This window comes from Scleropages formosus, chromosome 18, assembly GCF_900964775.1.
Source record: "Scleropages formosus chromosome 18, fSclFor1.1, whole genome shotgun sequence".
NCBI lineage: Eukaryota > Metazoa > Chordata > Actinopteri > Osteoglossiformes > Osteoglossidae > Scleropages > Scleropages formosus.
In genome coordinates, this window is record NC_041823.1 from 5,137,614 (window position 1) to 5,156,107 (window position 18,494).

An 18,494-nucleotide genomic window follows, 5' to 3' on the forward strand; every position below is an offset into this window, starting at 1 on the left:
CCTGTAGAGCAGGGTAACTTTTACTGTGTCAGTTCAGGGTAAGTACCTTGATCAAGGGTACTACAGCAGGAGCGAGGATTCAGGCACAGACTTTTGAGACAATGACACTAACCACCATGCCACCTACTGCCCAGAAGTTGGTTGTCAGATTTGGTGGCAGAAAAAGTATCAATTTGTATCTTTTTGAGTTTATATTTAAACTTTGATGTCCTAAAGGTCCTTTCGTGGGGGGGGGTGTGTGTCCATGTGGAAGCTAAAAATCCCGAAGATCCCCGCGCATCCAGTTTGGATTCTTCAAGCCGAATGAAGCACTTCAAGAACATGCTGTTATGGTGTAACAATAAGACTGATTTCAGTGGCCTTGCTGAAGTACCTGGGGTTGAAGTATGTGAACCCAGTAATGAAAGAATCTTACAATTATAAAAGACTCTCTCCATCCCACACAAAGTAACTATATATTCTCTCTTAGATGCAAGCAGAAGGTGCACTTAACCTTTTCCTCTAAAATAACATGGCTGGTTTTTTCCAAATAATCTCATTATTATTTTATGGCTTATTATATTTAAAACAAATGGCAGATGCCAGCTATTGCCCTGGAAAATGATCACAAACTATGCCTTTACTGCCCACTAGGGGATGGTAAGCACATCAAGGAGGAAGACGCCCCAGGAAAAGCACTTCCGCGGGCCGACACCATGTTGGCTTCCGGAAGAATCCAGATAAAAATATCAACTGAGGAAGCCCGTTAACCGCTGCCGGTTTGGGAAACCCCATCCATGACCACAACGAACAAAGGTGATGCTGATTCCTTCCTAGAACATGTAGTCTTTTTATAGGGCTCTCTGTGGCAGCAGCCACAACCATCTGGTCCGTTTGAACACGTTCCTATGTCTAATTTCAGCCTCAGGGGTCTACAAATGCACAACGAGAGTAGATACCGATGAGCTCAAGTGGTAGGCCTATGAAATGTAGCACTTAGAGCTGCTGCCTTGCATTTGAAGGACTGGGGTTTTATCCTTGATCAAGACCAGTGCCACCAAGTCAAGTTTACATTTATTTAGAAGACGCTTTTCTCTAAATCAACTTCCATTGAACTCTATGTAGTGTTACCAGCCCACGCACCTTATTCACTGCAGTGATTTACACTGCTAGATACACTACTTACAATGGGTCACTCATCCATACATCAGTGGAACACACACACACATTCTCTCTCTCTCTCTCTCTCTCTCTCTGTCACTCACACGCTATGGGGGAACCTGAACAGCATGTCTTTGGAGTGTGGAAGGAAACCAGAGCACCTACAGGAAACCCACACAAACACAGGGAGAACATGCAAACTCCACACAGGCTGAGCAGGGATCAAACCCACATCCTCTCGCACCACCCATGCACTGTGAGACAGCAGCACTACTCATTGTGCCACCATTCTGCCAAATCCAACCCATAACAGGATTTACCGTGGTTTTCTTGACAAGAGCGGGTGCAGAAGTGATTTCCATTAACCCCTACCAAGTTAAGATACCCCACACAAGGCACTTGCCATCATGGTACTGGCCTTGAATTTTTCCTGTAAAAAGTTACCCAGCTGTATAAATGAGTAAATCAATGTAAGTGGCTTAGTGCACAAACCTCACATTGCAAGTTCTTTCGGAGAAGAGAGTCAGATAAATTAATAAATAACAAACCTCAGTGCTGCCCATTGTGTCATGAGCAGATTTACTGGGACAGCAGGTAACATAACAATTAAAGCTGTACTTTTGTAATCAGAAGGTTGCTGGTTTGAACTACTTGCACTCCTCCGGAGCAAGGCATCTACCCTGAATTAATACAGTAAAGTTACCCAGTGCTATAAATGGGTAAATCGCAGTTAGTAGCTTAGTGTACAAACGTTATATTGGAAGAATTTAAAATACATCATATTACTGAAATAATAAATAGTAATAGGTTGCCTAGTGAAAAAAGGTCACAGAAGGATGGTGGTTTGAGTCCCTCTGGGAGCCCTGCTGAAGGTGCTGCTGGGTGCTGTCTTCATGCTTAATAGTTTCAGCGCAGGCGCTGTTGGATAAAGCATGAGCCGAACATTTAAATAATAAAAGCTAGCAGCAGTCGCACACGGCCAGGTAATGCGGAGGGCCTTCGAACCGTGGGACGCGGCGGCGAACGAGCGCGACCTCCGCAGAAAGGTCGCGGCGATGCGTCGCATCGTCAAGGTGGCTTCCCACGCAAGACGGAGAGGTGTGTTTGAAACCGTGGCGGGAGCGGTGTCTTCCCGGAAGGCTTTCACGTCCCACGCAATTCATCACCTCTTTCGGAGTGAAAACGGGGGGGAGGAGGGGCACGTTGGAAAAGAGTGGCGGAAAGCAGCTAACGGGAACCGTACGGGGCGAACGGATGACCGAGGCCGATCGCTCGCCCTTGGGCGCAAATTTATCATTTATTCCCATAAGTGGAGATAAGAAGCCTTTATCAGAGAGGGAACAACCACCCCCCCTCCTCCCAGCATCAAGGCTTTAAAAAAGGGGGGTGGGGGCAATTAGTGGCAATTGGAGCTCATTGTCCCTAAAGGGGCTTAATGCTAATGAGTGATAACACACCAGGGTGGCTGCAGCCCCAACTCCAGTGATCTCAGCGACTTTCCTGTGATGTTCAGCTCCCGTTTACAGAGAGGCAAAGCCAGAACGCGGAGTCGGGAGAACGTCGAGGGCTAGCAGTTGGGTCAAACTTGGCCGGAAAGTAGAACACCCCCGCAGCGCTGCGTGTGACACGGGCGCCGATGGGATTAAGCGTTCACCGGGTCTTCCGCGGTTCCTCCGACCTCACGATTTGACGGCAGTCGGAGGGGGTTTCGGCACGATCGTCCGTCTTTCCTTCTCACGAACTGGAAGTTCTCTGGAGGACACTGGCTTCATGTAGTTAAACGCACAAGTTGTTAACCTTGTGGGGTCCATGGATGAGCTTCAGGTGGTTGGTCACGCATAGGTTCGCTTTGACAATGACATGCTTTAACAAGATGAAGTCAAATATCACAAATATATGACTTTTCTTTCAATATCTGACACAATTACACGTGAAGGCGAACAAGGTTGGATGAACTACGCCGAGGGCAATATTTTCCTCAATTTTCTCAGAATATTAGGTGCTTAGCTTGCATCACATTCTTGAAGGGGTCCGTGGCCCAGAAGAGGTTAAGAACCGCCGGTCTAGAGACACAGCGCGTAAAAGGCCATCAAAAATATTGAATGTGGTCAAAAGTCTGGTAAAAACGGGCAGCTCGGAGGGCGAAGCAATGAAGTAACCGGCACCGTGACCTTTCGTTAGTGTTCCTCCACCTCGAACGCCTTCTCTCATCAACACCCTCTGAGACGGGAGGGAGGTAATTGGCAGCGGGGTTATTAAACCGAGTGGAGTTTTTGTCTGAAGGAGCTGTGAGAGACAGCCGTTCACCTTGCCAGGTCGACGGAGAGAGGCGGGGTCAAGGGTCACGCTCGCCCAGTGTCACTTTTTAGGCCGTCAACCCTGGAAATGAGGGGTCGGAGCCGGGGGGTCGGCGGCTGTCACCCTCTCCGTCTGGCTGCCCCCGCCGCATCGTCGAGTCCGGCCGCGTCTGCTGCCAAGGTGACTTGGCCACCGTGGAGCACCGCGCTCAGCAGGCGGCGCAAAACACTCGTGCTGAATATTCCTGCGCGCTCGCCAATCGCGCTATTAAACCCCCTGCCATCTGTAACGACAGTAATTTCACAAAGCAAGAGCGAAGCTGTGTGACACACTGCTTCAACGAGAGCTTCCTCCGAAATCCCGTCTCATCGGAATCGGGCTTGAGAGTAAAAGGTCAAAAGGATAAATCCCACGAGAACTTTGTGCACGTAAGGTCCTTCGTCTGACGTGGCCCCTCTAGGCCGGTTTTCTTCAAAGGAGCTGAAATCTACGTAAATCGCTTTTGATGAAATCGGCCCAAATACAAATAAATAATAATCATGATATCTTTGGTACTTTGAGACTTTTAAAGGGACCTACAGCAACAACATCCCTCCCTGCGAGTATCTTCTGCTTGATTCCATCACAAAGTTTTCGGTGTTTCAGAGACCTTCTTACATTTACATTTATTTACTCAGCTGAAAGCTTTTCTCCAAAGTAATTTACTATGTTAATTTATCTATAGTGATCTACTCATTTATTGAGCAGGGTGATTTTTACTATAGCAATTTAGGGTAGATACACTGATCAGTAGGGGGTGGCATTCAAAGCTGGCTGCATTGAATCTCTAACCACTACGCCGCCTGCTGTCCCCAAATTACGAGGTATCTGAGCTGCTTCCTGAGAGCTACTGCTTAAGCCTCCATTAGAGTTTATTATAGTGTAGCGCACGTGTAGATCCGGGGACCGAGTCCAGCGTCTGCCGTGGAACAGCAGGAAGTGTGGAACCAGGGTCTGTCGTATCAGTGACCATCCACGAGAAAACAACGTGAAAGCCTTGCTAACGTAAAAATGGAATCACCCTGCTGCCGATTTATTCGGTGAAGCGCTGTCGACCGTGCAGCGCTCGGGAGAGACTGACACTCTGACATGGGAACTGTACCTGTGGTTGGTTGAAGAGACTCAGATCCATAAGCTGAAAAGCATTTTGTTGTTGCGGTGGGAGGATCTCGAAAGCCCTCGACAACAGCGGTACTGTTGGCTGCTGCCTTAGCTGACACTTCTATACTTACATAGCTGACAGTCTGACACTTCGCCAGCACGTAACAACTGGTATAACTACAGTTATAGTACCAGTCGAAAGTTTGAGTACACCTGTTTGGAATCAGGCTTGCATGGACCAAAAAAACACATAAGCTGGGTGTTTTAGGAGTGGACGTTGGCCATGTGGACCGATGAGTCAAAATGTGAAATTTCAGTTGAGCTGGTGAGTATTTGGAAGAGGCGGAGAGGATAAGCTATGTCTAAGCCAGGAGTTGTGTCAGTGTGGTTCCCATGTCCATCATGGTGGTGGCAGTGTGATGCTGTGGGGCTGCTGTGCTGTTCACAGAGCCGGTGATCTTCACCTTTGGTGTTTGTGTTCACCAACTCCATGGCAATCTCAGCCAGCACGGTGATCATCGTGTACTTCAGAGGTATTGTGCTCCAGCACGGTTACAGGTAGTTGGGCAATTCTTCGCTCTTCAGCAAGGTGCCAACCCAAAGCACACCTCAGAGTTGTGCAGGAAATAGCTGGAGGAGAAGAAAAGTGAAAGACACCTAATGAACTAATGAACTGGGCATGAAGTAGACACAAACACGGTCAGTTATGAAAAAACTGCTGTTTCCTATACAACCACTTTAATTTTTTCAAACTTTGACTCGTACTCTATGCAGTAGTGGATGCAGTTGTGGTCCTGGCTTTACTGCTCCTTCCTTACAAGATCTGGGGGTCAGCTAGGGGTCCAGTGGGAGCCTGATGGGTTCCAGGTGGGGCAATTTAACCGAGTGCAGCCGGAGTACAATTTCACTGCACCGTCTAGAAAAACACAACCTAATTTTGTTCTCAATATGTTTAAAGGCTCTTGGGCTCTGAAAGGAGATGGTAATGATGGCTGTGAGTGATGATGCAGGTATGAGCATTCCTGGCCTGAAAATAAGGCAAAGCTGTAGAGAAAGAAGGTACTTTGAATCCGCGGAAGCTTCAGAATTGCAAATGCACTACATTTTGCATACATTTACGTGATCTATGCCTTTACTAGATTTGGACAAAAAATAACTTCCCTTTCAGCGTCCGCCTTGAACCTTATAAGCAGCTCACTGGGCTGTAAACATCCACTGCAGCGGCTCAGGCCAGCAGTGCGGTAAGACAGTGTTTTACCTCATCCTCCTGGTAGCTGGAAAAAAAAAAATCACACAACAGTCCACTTGAAATACGATGCTCCGACGTCATGAGTGCTCGGTATCGCGCATTGTTCAGTTGTCAGCTGCCGATCCGCACCGCGTTTTTAACAATTCACCGGCTGTGGATACCGTTCCTTCTCAGAGCGCACGTCCTGCAAACACACGCTCGCTCGGAAAGGACTGCGACGCGCCGCAGTGAACTGCGGCGCGTGTCGATAATTGGCAGGAAGCAAGAAACAATAATAATTGGGTGGAAGTTAGAAATTAAAAGTTCACACCTAGAGTAGAACTTATTAATTGATCCCCTCAGTGTGAATTTATGATTCCTGGGCTGCTGAAAAGACACCGATTGCTTGAAGCGGGACGACGCAGTGAGGAGATTAGGGGATTGGCAGCTCATTAAAACCCTTCTGTGAGCTACGGCCGAAGCAAACGCGCTGACATCCAGCCCATTATTAGCGAGGCTCGGGCCTTTGGCCAGTGTGCCGAGCACAGATATTCGCCGACTGAGGGGTGTAAATCAGCGCTGAGGGCTTCACGGGTTCTCGGAGGGGTCCGGTGTGAAAGGAACAAATGAAGGACTGTGACACGGAGCACGCGTCCAGTGCCAGGTCTGAAAAATCTGTTCTTATGAAATAAGGAAGTGTGTTTGCTGCTGGATTGCGTCTCCACATCTGGCACCAGCCTGGAACCTGCAAACACGGAGCTGGAGAAAAGCAGTGACGCCTGGAGTTAGGAAGAGGTCCTTGTGAGCTTTGATTGGTTCGTTTTCTTGCCTGTTCTTGTATAATAATATACAGAAGGAAAACACACAAACACACACACAATGTCTGAAACCGCTTGTCCCGAGTGGGGTCGTGACGAGCCGGAGCCTAACCCGGCAACACAGGACCCAAGGGGGACACACCCAGGACGGGACGCCGCTCCATCACAAGGCATCCCAAGCAAGACTCGAACCCCAGACTCGCCCGGAAAGAAAATATTAATATACTATCGAAATCTGCACTCAGATTCTGTTTTTAAAGGTTCAGTTCTGCTCCCAACTGGATGGTCAAACCATCCCACATTCCTGAACCCACACTATTCTGAATGAGCCGAGCCGCCGAGATGAACAGCGCAGGCGACAACTGGACCCCCTCCAAGTTCCCTGTGAATGTCAGACAGTAGAACCATAAGAATCTTGATCCTGGATCGTCAACCCCTTTAAACCTTTGAATATTTTACTTTTCCTCAAGCCACCAAATTATTTAATTCTAGTAAGGTGTTATTCCCTAAGGTATAATAGCAGAGCTGTTCCTGGTATATGATCTAGTTGCAGATCTATTGCCTTAACCATTAATTTAGCCACAAACCTATGAACAAATTCAAAACTCGTTTATGAACTACTTCCCCATGTCAGTGTTCTGATGATCCAGAGCCTATCCCATAATAATAATAATAATAATAATAATAATAATAATAATAATAACGGGGAGTGTTGTGGCGTGGCAGGTTCTGCCGGTTCCCGCTGTGTGGCGGGTCTGGGGTTCGAGTCCTGCTTGGGCTACCTTGCGATGGACTGACATCCCGTCCTGGGTGTGTCCCCTTCCCCTTCAGCCTTGCGCCCTGCGTTGCCGGGTTAGGCTCCGGCTCCCTATGACCCCACTTGGGACGAGTGGTTATTGACGATGGATGGATGGATGGATGGCTGGCTGGTTAATGATAATAATAACTTTAATAACACAGATTAACCAGTGAACAATTATTTTCTCAACATGCGCTGTTAGGAGTTGCTTTATGTATCTGCTGATTTTTTTTTTCCTTTTCCAGTTTTGAAGGCACTTTGAGGAGGGGGATGCACATCAAAAGTATTATTATTATCTTTTCTTAACAGACATTAACTTTGAAATGCATGCCTATTAATTTGTTTTCATAATGCAAGGCTTTGTCTCAGTAATTTCTGTCTTATCATTTCAGCAAAGTCTTTGTTTCATGACTACAGCATTCTTCTCGGGTGATTCCGAATATTGGATATGACTCAGAAAAGTCATAATCAAATATATTTTCTGTTTCGGCGTGTGTAATTGTATCATGGTCGTCTGAGCTTTCTGAGCCATATATAACCGGTGACATTCGCAGAGCTTCCCTGCAGACACAGATCCTCCCTGAGGTTAATTTCAGGGAGGATTCCACCCAGAAAATATATTTTTCTCCCCTTAACCAGATCATATCATATGCATGTATAGAAAATTATAAAACTGCACTCTCAATGGAGAGCAGTCACTGTGCTTTCAGAAACTGATTATGTTCAATCTATTAGTTACAAAGAGGAGAGATATTTAATATGGGCTCCAATGACAGCAAATATGATGAAATATGAATGCGTATGAGTCAATCTAACAGTGCTTGAATTCTCCTCACGCTGAATGTGGCTGTGTTGACGGATCCATAAGTTTTAATGAAGCTCCTGGATTTTCCAGCTGCTTCTCTTTTGTGCCTAAGCAGAGGTGTAACGAGAGAAACAGCAGTTACGGTCACACGCTTAAAGGAGGAACGGTGGTCTGCTGCCAGCTCGTTCTGGGAAAAGTTCCTGTTCATACCGGTCAGTGTCACCTTGACATGCCGAGAAGCCCAGAAGGGAGACCTGGCTGGGGTTTGTGTTCTGCACATCACACCTGTGCAGGTGTGCAATTGACTACCTGGCAGGTGGACCCAAACTGCACGGTGTCCAGCGGGATGAAGAAAATCCATCGTGGAGGCAAGGGCCACCCGTGTGGTGAACAGACTGTACGGAACAACTACGGCTCTGAAAAATAGCCCCTTAAACAGTGTCTGAAGCTGTCCTTCTATTTACAAGCATTATCACCATCACACATATATTTACTCTGATCTGACACTTTTCTCCAAAGAAACTTATAGTGCTGAGCTACCTCCAATTATCTACACAGCTGGTTAATTTTACTGGAGCTAGATACATATATGTGTATATATTCACCCACACTATATTTACATTTATTCATTTAGCTGACACTTCTCTCCAAAGTGACTTATAATGTCAAGGTTGCAATTATTACATGCTTACAATCATTTACCCGTTGATATAGCTGGGTAATTTGATTGGAGCAATTTAGGGAAAGTACTTTGCCCAAGGGTACTTCAGCCAAAGCTGGGACTCAAACTTGCAACCTTTGGGTCCAAAGGTAGTGGCTTTAACCACTAGTGTGTGTGTGTGTGTGTGTGTGTGTGTGTGTGTGTGTGTGTGTGTGTGTGTGTGTGTGTGTGTGTGTGTGTGTGTGTGTGTGTGTGTGTGTGTGTGTGTGTGTGTGTGTGTGTGTGTGTGTGTGTGTGTGTGTGTGTGTGTGTGTGTGTGTGTGTGTGTGTGTGTGTGTGTGTGTGTGTGTGTGTGTGTGTGTGTGTGTGTGACCATACATATATATGGTAAAAAATAAGGGACTTAGAGGGTTAACACATTTTCAAGCGGCAATGTACATGTATACAAACATATGCATATATAAATATGTATAGATACATATACAGTACATATTGTTATTAATGTTATTGTTTTTCTGCCTTTTCCAGAACTGCAGAATCAAGATTTATGAATGTAACAGTAGATGGAGCTCTTTGCCTTCACTACTTACTGTTCATATCAATATGCAAGTTTTCGGTAGGATTATTGCTGTGATGGTAATATTACCTCCTCAGTCCACTATAAGGTAATTGTCTTTCAACAATTTGATTAATTTCAATTGTCCTGACTTTTCCATCATGAACATGATCAGGTATAGTATGTTTTGGAGAGCGGCACAAATGATTAGAACTCTTTCTGGGTGGCCTGTGTTTGTCACGGGGCATTGTTTCGTATAATATAATCATCCATCCAATCACCTTGTCCTGTTACAGCTGGCAACATGCACTCAATTAATTTACATTTATTTATCTAGCAGACACTTTTCTCCAAAGCAACTTCCAATGAATCCTATGTAGTGTTATCAGCCCACACACCTTATTCACCAAGGTGACTTACACTGCTAGATACACTACTTACAATGGGTCAGTCATCCATACATCAGTGGAACACTCACACACACACACACACCATGTCATTGGAGTGTGGGAGGAAACCAGAGCACCCAGATGAAACCCACACAGACACAGGGAGAACATGCAAACTCCACACAGATTGAGAGGGAATTGAACCCACATCCTCTCACACCACGCAGGTGCTCTGAGACAACAGCACTACTCACTGTACCACTGTGCCAGTTCAAGTGAACAAGTCAGGAGGTGACACACGTGAGGTCAATGAGGACATGCAGCGTCAGCACAGACAGAGCCGGGGACGAGAGCGAGGTCCTCAAATGAGTACATGCTGAGTACCAACCAGGCCAGCATGTAGCCACATGAGCAGAATTACAACAATTGTGAGTGAGAGCGGGGGCGTGGTGGTGCAGCGGGTTTGGCCGGGTCCTGCTCTCCGGTGGGTCTGGGATTCGAGTCCTGCCTGGGGTGCCTTGTGATGGACTGGCGTCCCATCCTGGGTGTGTCCCCTCCCCCTTCAGCCCTGCACCCTGTGTTGCCGGGTTAGGCTCCGGTTCGCCGCAGCCCCGCTTGGGACAAACGGTTTCAGACATCGTGTGAATGAGAACAAACGTCATTGCGGTTCTTCATCACAATAATAGAAACGGAAATCGAGTGGATCCGTGTTTACTCTACTTGTCTGACTATTGAACTGTTTCCTCGCGTCATCGTCACAGCTGGGTTTGGAGTTTTTATTTCGCGTAGAGCGTAACAAAGGGGGTAAGACAAAGGAAAAGAAGGCCTCTTTTCGTGTCCGTCTTTTGTAATGATCACATTACGGCAGTCGAACCATTTCAGAAATTGTGTAAATGAATTACAAATAACATTGTGTGCTCTTTCCAAATCCTCAAAATGTAACAAGGTAAATGCGTTTTTTTTGTTTGCTTTAAGTGATCTATGAATGCGACCGGGTTCCGTAAATACATTTGCATATTTATTAATTCATCTTTTTTATCATTCACAAGCAGCCTTTGTGTCACAGCAGTGCGTCACAGGCGTCCAGCTGAGCGCGAGCGACACCGCGGAGTGGACAAACTTTCCTGTTTTCGAAAAGGATCCCGGACGGTTAACGTCCCCGGTGTCGACCGTGCTCTCGCTTCCCAACGGGAGCCCCGCTCTTGCACATTATCTGCAGTTACAGGTTAATCAGCATGCTGGGCGCACGGCCACTTGGAGGCTTTCAAAGTATTTATTTTATTCAAAGCCATAATCAAGGGTCATTGGAAGACAGAAATCATAGGAAAGGCCTATAAAAACAGAGTCATTACTTATAAACCATGCATAGTTTGCATTAAGGGCCTAGTGCTGGGTATTGACCGCGGTAATGGATGATCCACGACGCCCATGAGAAAAACGCAGGTCCCCAAACATCAGGTTCAGCTGTTCCACTTGCTCAGCCAGGCCATCATCACCACCCTCTATTTGAAGAGGAGCTCCTTGAATAGCGCCCCCATGCCACCCCCCCCGCACCCCGCCCCCACCCCCCCCCGACTGCGTTCATCCGCACTCGTTTTGCCCCCCTGCCTTCGTAAACACACAACTTCACGGGATGAGTGTGGCAAAGTTTGGGACGGGGCGGTAAGCTCATGACAGAAGAAAAAATACACACACACACACACACACACACACACACACAGAAATCAGAGGAGGGTCACGTGACGGCCTGGTCCGTAGTTGCTGTGTACACACACTATTATTAGAACTGGAATGTGTGTGGCGACCTGATGGGGAACTCTGACACCCGGACAACAAACTTCACACAGCTTTCTTTCCCATATGCACTTTCGCCTCCTGTTTCTCCCAGTGCGCCGCAGCGTGTGTGTGACAGTGTGTGCATGTGCGCTTTCATGAGAGAAAGACCAAGGAACAAGAGTGGGGGAGGCAGAAAATGTGAAGCTTTGGGGGGGGTGGATTTTTTTGGCCAAATTTGCCCTGATTTGAGGCAGAGCGACGAAAACCCTCGGATGATATAAACAAGGGGAAACGAGGTAAGGACTGAGCCACTTCCTCACTGGAGCTGAACTTGAGCAGCTGCACCTGCATAAATATTCCACTTCATCCCCCTTTATGCATTTGCATATGCTTGACCTGTTTTTAAATCTTGTATAATACGATAACTTTCACTCACAAACTAAGAATCATTCATGACGAGGACCTGGAGATTTTGTTGTTTGTTTAAGAGATGTGGAATGTTTTTACTATTAATGTTAGGAAAACAAAGGCACATGGCACGTTATTATAAGATTAAAACTCGAAGATGTAATAAACAGTAAATATAAGTTTTTATTGCAGTAATATGCCACAGTTTACTCAGTTTCTCTTTTCAATGTGCTTTTGTTCTTCTTTTCCTTTTGAAACACGTTTCACATATTGATTCCGTGATAGTGTATTACAAGTAGAAAAGATTAATTATTTATCTAATGTAATTATGTACATAGACCAGTAGCTTCAATTTGGAAATCTGAGGGGCTGGCTATTACACCGATATATTTTGTTTAAGATTCTCTATTATAAATCAAAGACAGAAATCTTTATACGAGACAGGGAAAGTTGGAAAAATCGGTGCATCGCATTTCTTTTTCTGATCTTTAAAGCACAGAAATATTTAAATAATGAACATTACTGATTTTTTTTTTTTTTTTTAATAAGGGATCTTAGACACATAGGTATCAAAGCAGAGTGGTACAAGCGATTACCGTAATAATAAATTCTTCAGACTCCTATTTAAGTTACTGTTCTGGGGTTGGGAAATTCAATCTGTCATTAAACGGTGTAACTGAAACACGGGTAGTTAATAATAATTACGTGTACAGAAATACCCAGAACGGTGGCTGTGCTTCCTACAGGCCCGATATGAAATCGGTAGCAGTCTCTAGGGGGATTATAGTGAGCTAACCTTGTCTCCGTAATAGTTCGGCCAAACATTTGGATACAAAAGCCGGAACTCTCAAGGACAAACTGTTCAGGCCGAGAGTGACAGGTGGACAATTACATAACCCCTATAATAAAGTTAGCGTCGATAAAGAGCGGGGGCCTGAGCTCTGTGGGAACGCATTAGTGTCATTTCCCAGAGACGGAAAACAAAGTCACGCGTCCGTCACTTCTCACTTGGGACGATCCTATGACAGAATGATGAAAGTTGGTACAAACTAGCTGACAGAAATTTTTTTCCATATGAATTTGAAAAAAAAACGTATATGACAGCTACCGCTACCGAACTGTTCGGAACCAAGGAATCAAATTATGAGTCTGTAACTGAAACTTCCGGGCAGCACAAAGTCAATACGTGAATCGCAGTTAGGAAAAACTTGCAAAATACAACGTATTCTTTCCCCACAGGATGGACAGCCCGTTGCTGGAGGTATATCAGTACAAGGACCGGGAGCTTTCGTCGCATCTGCTTGTCCAGCTGAATGCTTTAAGGCAAGAGGGGATCTTCACTGATGTGCTCCTGTGCTCTGATGACATGGAGATCCCATGTCACCGAAACGTCCTGGTGTCCAGCAGCCCCTACTTCAGGGCCATGTTCTGCAGCAACTTCAAAGAGCGCCACCAGGACAGGATAGATCTGAAGGCTATTGCTTCCAGCGTTCTTAGCGGCATTGTAGACTATGTGTATACCGGGGCCATCACAATCACCATGGAGCTGGTGCTGCCTCTCATGCAAGCTGCCTCCATGCTGCAGTACAACCGACTCTTCGAGGCGTGCTCCACATTCCTGCAGGAGCAACTGAGCCCGGACAACTGCCTCAGCATGATCCGGCTCTCTGAGATCCTGCACTGCGCCAGCCTGCGCGAGAAGGCCAAGGAGATGGCAGTTCGCAGCTTCTCCGACGTGGCCGCCTCTGAGGAATTCCATGAGCTCTCGCTGCCGGAGCTCCTGTGCTACCTGGAAGACGACAGGCTGTGCGCAGAGGAGGAACAGGTCTTTGAGACACTCTTGGCCTGGATCCATCACGATCCGTTCTCCCGGCGTGGCGCCATCCATGACCTCTTCAAGAGAGTGCGCCTGCGCTACATCCACCCAACGTACCTCTTCCAGTTCATTGCCAACGACCCCCTAATCCAGTCGTCCACCCTCTGCACGGAAATCATAGAGTCGGTCCGCAGACTCATGTTCTCCGTCAGCACCAAGTGCAGCGAGGATCTGGGACCGCTGTGGGTGACTCCACGTCGGTACACGTGCCACGAGACGCTGGTGGTAGTGGGAGGGCGCAAGAACAGCGAGCAGACATCCCGCGAGGCACTGCTCTTTGACGAGCGCACTCAACGCTGGCAGTGGCTAGCCAAGCTGCCCGTCCGACTCTACAAGGCCTCCTATGTCTGCATCCACAGCATCCTGTATGTTCTGGGTGGACTAGCAATGACCTCAGGGGATGGTGTGGTTAGTACCACCGTGTACACGCTATCCCTCAAGACCAACCAGTGGCGCACGGCAGAGCCCATGTTGCATCCACGCTATGCCCACCAGAGCGTCTCCTATTTGCACTTCATATTTGTCCTTGGCGGTATCGGTCCTGACAAGCAGATCTCCAATACTGTGGAGAGGTATAACAGCATGTTCAACCTCTGGGAGCCCATGACCACCATGCCCACTCCAGTTCTACATCCTGCTGTGGCAGCGAATGACCAAAGGATCTACGTATTTGGCGGGGAGGACGCCATGCAGAATCCTGTCAGGTCAATACAGGTATCCCTCTTGATGGGCATCAAAAATGAAGCTGTTGGTCTTTGACGAACCCACAGAAGGATGTTCAAGTGAAGTCGGTGATGGGTATTGCCTCTTTCACTCTTTCCAGGTGTATCACATAGCTCGGAACCTCTGGTGCAGAATGGAGACGAGAACTGTGAAGAATGTATGCGCTCCGGCCGCCGTCATTGACGACAAGATCTACATTGTCGGAGGTAAGCTATGAATCTGTAAGCCATAAAAAAACAAAGGAAATGCGTGCAGGAAATGGTCCAAAATCATAAAATGATCATATGCCATCTTCCAAAGGGTACACAAGAAGAGTGATAGCCTACGACACCAAGGCGAACAAGTTTGTCAAGTGTGAAAACATGAAGGAGAGGAGGATGCACCATGCCGCCACCGTCATTAACAACAAGTTGTACATCACCGGGGGACGCTACATCAACAGCCATGATGTCATTGAGGACTCGGACTGCTTTGACTGCTACGATCCAAAGACGGACGTATGGACCTCGAAAGGGACTCTGCCATACAAGCTATTTGACCACGGCTCCCTGCCACTAGTTTGCGTCTCTAACAATCCAAACCCACCGTGAAGACCATCTCCATCCCACAAGAGCCAATGCAACATACGATGCTGCCCGTGCTGCAATATATCGTAGCAAAATCGTTCGCTGTCCGACAGTCGGCTATCGCCCGAAGTACCGTTGCCGAAGACGACTGAATGCCTGCATCTGCAGCGTGTCTTAAACTCAGTTTTGATTTACACTGTGTAATGTAGCACCATAAACCACATGGGGTACATTTACCCTCCGCTGCTTGTTAGCTTGTTCACTGACATAAGTCTCGTTCTTCTACAGAAGTAAAGCTTAATTATCACTGTGGTAGAGATTGTTAGTTTGAGCATCCTAAACCTGTATATGACAGGAAGCAAAGACCATTATTTCATTTTAACGCATTGAAGAAGAAAACGCAGACTTTTTACGAAGGCACTCATGAACCTGCATGCCTGATCATTCATCAAGCCTTTTGCCTATCAAACATTCCTCTCCAGCTCACATTCTTTATTTTTGTTCACTTGATAATGAGTGCCACGGCATTCAAACTAGCCAGATAAAACTGAAATCCAAAAATAGTGTCTTTTCTATTGCTTCTTGTAAATTTATTTATTTATTTGCTAACATAATCCAAAAAGGTGGGAAACCAGATGCAGCTCTTTTTCACATTGTCTGATTTGTTTCATGGTATTCAGTCATGTAAAGATGTAAAAATGTGTTTCTTATAGCAGCAGATATGGGCATTAGTACGAAATAATGTGTCCCCAGAGCTGCACAGTGAGAACGATGAATATGCATGCAAAAAACACATTATGTATAAGACAACTTCAGCAGTAGATTATCAGGCTTAAATATTAGGATTTTGTACATTAAGTACATTTGTACTTGTACATTAAGTTTCTGGAAAAGAGAGACAAAAAGGAAGTCCGAGTTATAAAAGCACATTGGACATTATTATCGTAACTATTTGCTGGCACTTTTTTCAATCTGATCTTTCAGCAGGACACTTGTACAACCCTTCAGGTTGAGTATCTTATTCAAGGGTCCCACAGCAGGTTACCTTCAGGTTATAAGCCCATGTCCTTAACCTCTTTGCCACCTGCTGCCTTTCTAACACTATCACTGGATCCACAGTGACAACTCGGGAACTGGGTCATACTGGTGTCATAGGACCATGGTATTGTCTCCACCGTCCTTGAGCATCATAATGGAAGGAATGTGTGCACTTGTGCACTATAATCCCCTTCCCTGCGATCATCCTTACACATCTGATCCAAATGGTTTATCCCTCAGAACATTAACCTTGTTAATTACTTACATTGTGCCCTATTGATTTACATTAACCTTTTCATTCTGTCTCTGTACTGTTTTGTACATGCTGGTTAAAATGAAATAATTTCTACGGAAAAAATACAGCGGTCAAAAAAAACAGTCCTGTGTATGATTATTAAAAAAAGAAAAAAAACTGCTGAAACTATTAGCAGATTTCTGTTATTATGGTTCCTTCGAGCTGCAGCCAATGGAACGGCGGAGCGGGAGCATAGATGACATTCATCTGAACGGGAGCCTCCGTTGCTGCGGCATCATCGAGTGGGACCTGAGCAGGACACACACCGGCAGCTTCAGCGTCACTCGCGCGTTGCTGTGAGGAAGAGTGCCGACACGCCGCGCTGCTGACTCCAACATGCCTCTGCGGTCCATATCTCATTTCTTCCATAAATAGTGGCCGAGTCAGAAGAAGACGAGCCCTAAAATTCCTCCCAAACTGTGCCCAGTGGAGGCTGCACTTCCTGACCTGGAAGGACTCATACAGTTGGTCTGAGTTTTACAGAGTACAGTTTCCCATATTAGACGATCTTACATGCAACATAAGATAAATTAGCAATATTACAGTGTGACTCCCACTTTTATAAATTAATCTACAGGAAAAAAATATTGTATGTTTTTATAATTTCTACCTGCATCTGGCTCTTGTCTTATTTCTCATTTCAATGAATTATGAGTCATATTCAGGTTGTTCCAAATATTCACTAATATTCACTGACCAAAAAAGGGTGTTTATGACAAACAGCCAATTTTTACACTTCATGTAGACAGTAATTTATTATTCGACATTATGACACCTAAGTATTTGTCTGCTCTGTGTGTGAAAATGAAATGTATCTTCATGGCTACCCCACTGAGAGAGAATCTGAAGAATTAAAAACAAATTTAACCTAAACATAGGACCCGCTACAGTTTTGATATAACAATTTATAATTTAACAATAGAACCCATAATGGTGAAAATTCCAGTGCCAACACGTAGAGAGTGCTTCAGGAAAAGGACAGCACATTTCCAGTAAAATTCACGTAAGGTCTGATTTTTTTTTCAGTTTATGTGCGACCAGTAAGACACAGTTGTGTCTATGTGGCTCTAAATGACATAAAGCACTTATGCTATTCTGAGGGCGAATTACGCCTACTCCCGGCACAGAAGTAGGGTGTGTGTGCAAGAAACAGCACAACAAGAAGGGAAGAGAGCAAATGTTGCGTGAGCAGGTTTGTAGAGACCTGCGCTGTTTAATCCAAAAGTCGGAAAAGACAGAAATGCAAAAAAGTTAAATTTTGCCATCTAAATCACAGTTAGACCACAGCCATTGTGTGTTTGATGTAGGTACAGAACATAAGCTGCTTAATGTTACACATTTACACTTATTTATTTAGCAGGCACTTTTCTCCAATGAACTCTGTGTAGTGTCACTAGCCCACACACCTTATTCACCGTGGTGACTTACACTGCTAGATACACTACTTACACTGGGTCACTCATCCATACATCAGTGAAACACACACTCTCTGTCATTCAACCTGAACAGCATGTCTTTGGAGTGTGGGAGGAAACCAGAGCACCCAGAGGAAACCTACGCAGACACAGGGAGAACACGCAAACTCTACAGAGACTGAGCGGGGATCGAACCCACATCCTCCCGCACCACTCAGGCGCTGTGAGACAGCAGCGCTACTTATTGTGCTGCCCAAAAATGCAAGTTAGACCCCAGCCCAGCTCAAACTTGCGATGGAGTCTCACATAAGAGGCATAAATGTGTCTTGTTACGATGGTGTACAACCGAAGCTTCCTCCGCAAATGTGTGCGCTTGACTTTGCTCTTACTTTCATCCACTAGAAGTTAACCAGATAGTTTATTGCACAAAATGATATGTAACTCAGCTATTGAAGGGATATTCCATTGCTCGTGTTCACATTGAGGTTCTGGATCGAAAGCAAGTCGAGCTTCTTATCTAATTATGGAATAGCTACACAAAAGGAAAAATGTCGCATTTTTTC

General features: G+C 45.8%; 1 protein-coding gene across 1 annotated transcript; it reads left to right on the forward strand.

Moving 5' to 3' along the window:
• Nucleotides 1-11,565: 11,565 nt before the first annotated feature.
• LOC108940518 (kelch-like protein 38) lies at nucleotides 11,566-16,584 on the forward strand. Its single transcript, XM_018762763.2, has 4 exons — nucleotides 11,566-11,906; nucleotides 13,258-14,608; nucleotides 14,718-14,823; nucleotides 14,918-16,584. Exons 2-4 carry the CDS (start codon nucleotides 13,259-13,261, stop codon nucleotides 15,205-15,207), a joined length of 1,746 nt encoding a protein of 581 aa, XP_018618279.1. The 5' UTR covers nucleotides 11,566-11,906; nucleotide 13,258; the 3' UTR covers nucleotides 15,208-16,584.
• The last annotated feature ends 1,910 nt before the right edge of the window (nucleotides 16,585-18,494 follow it).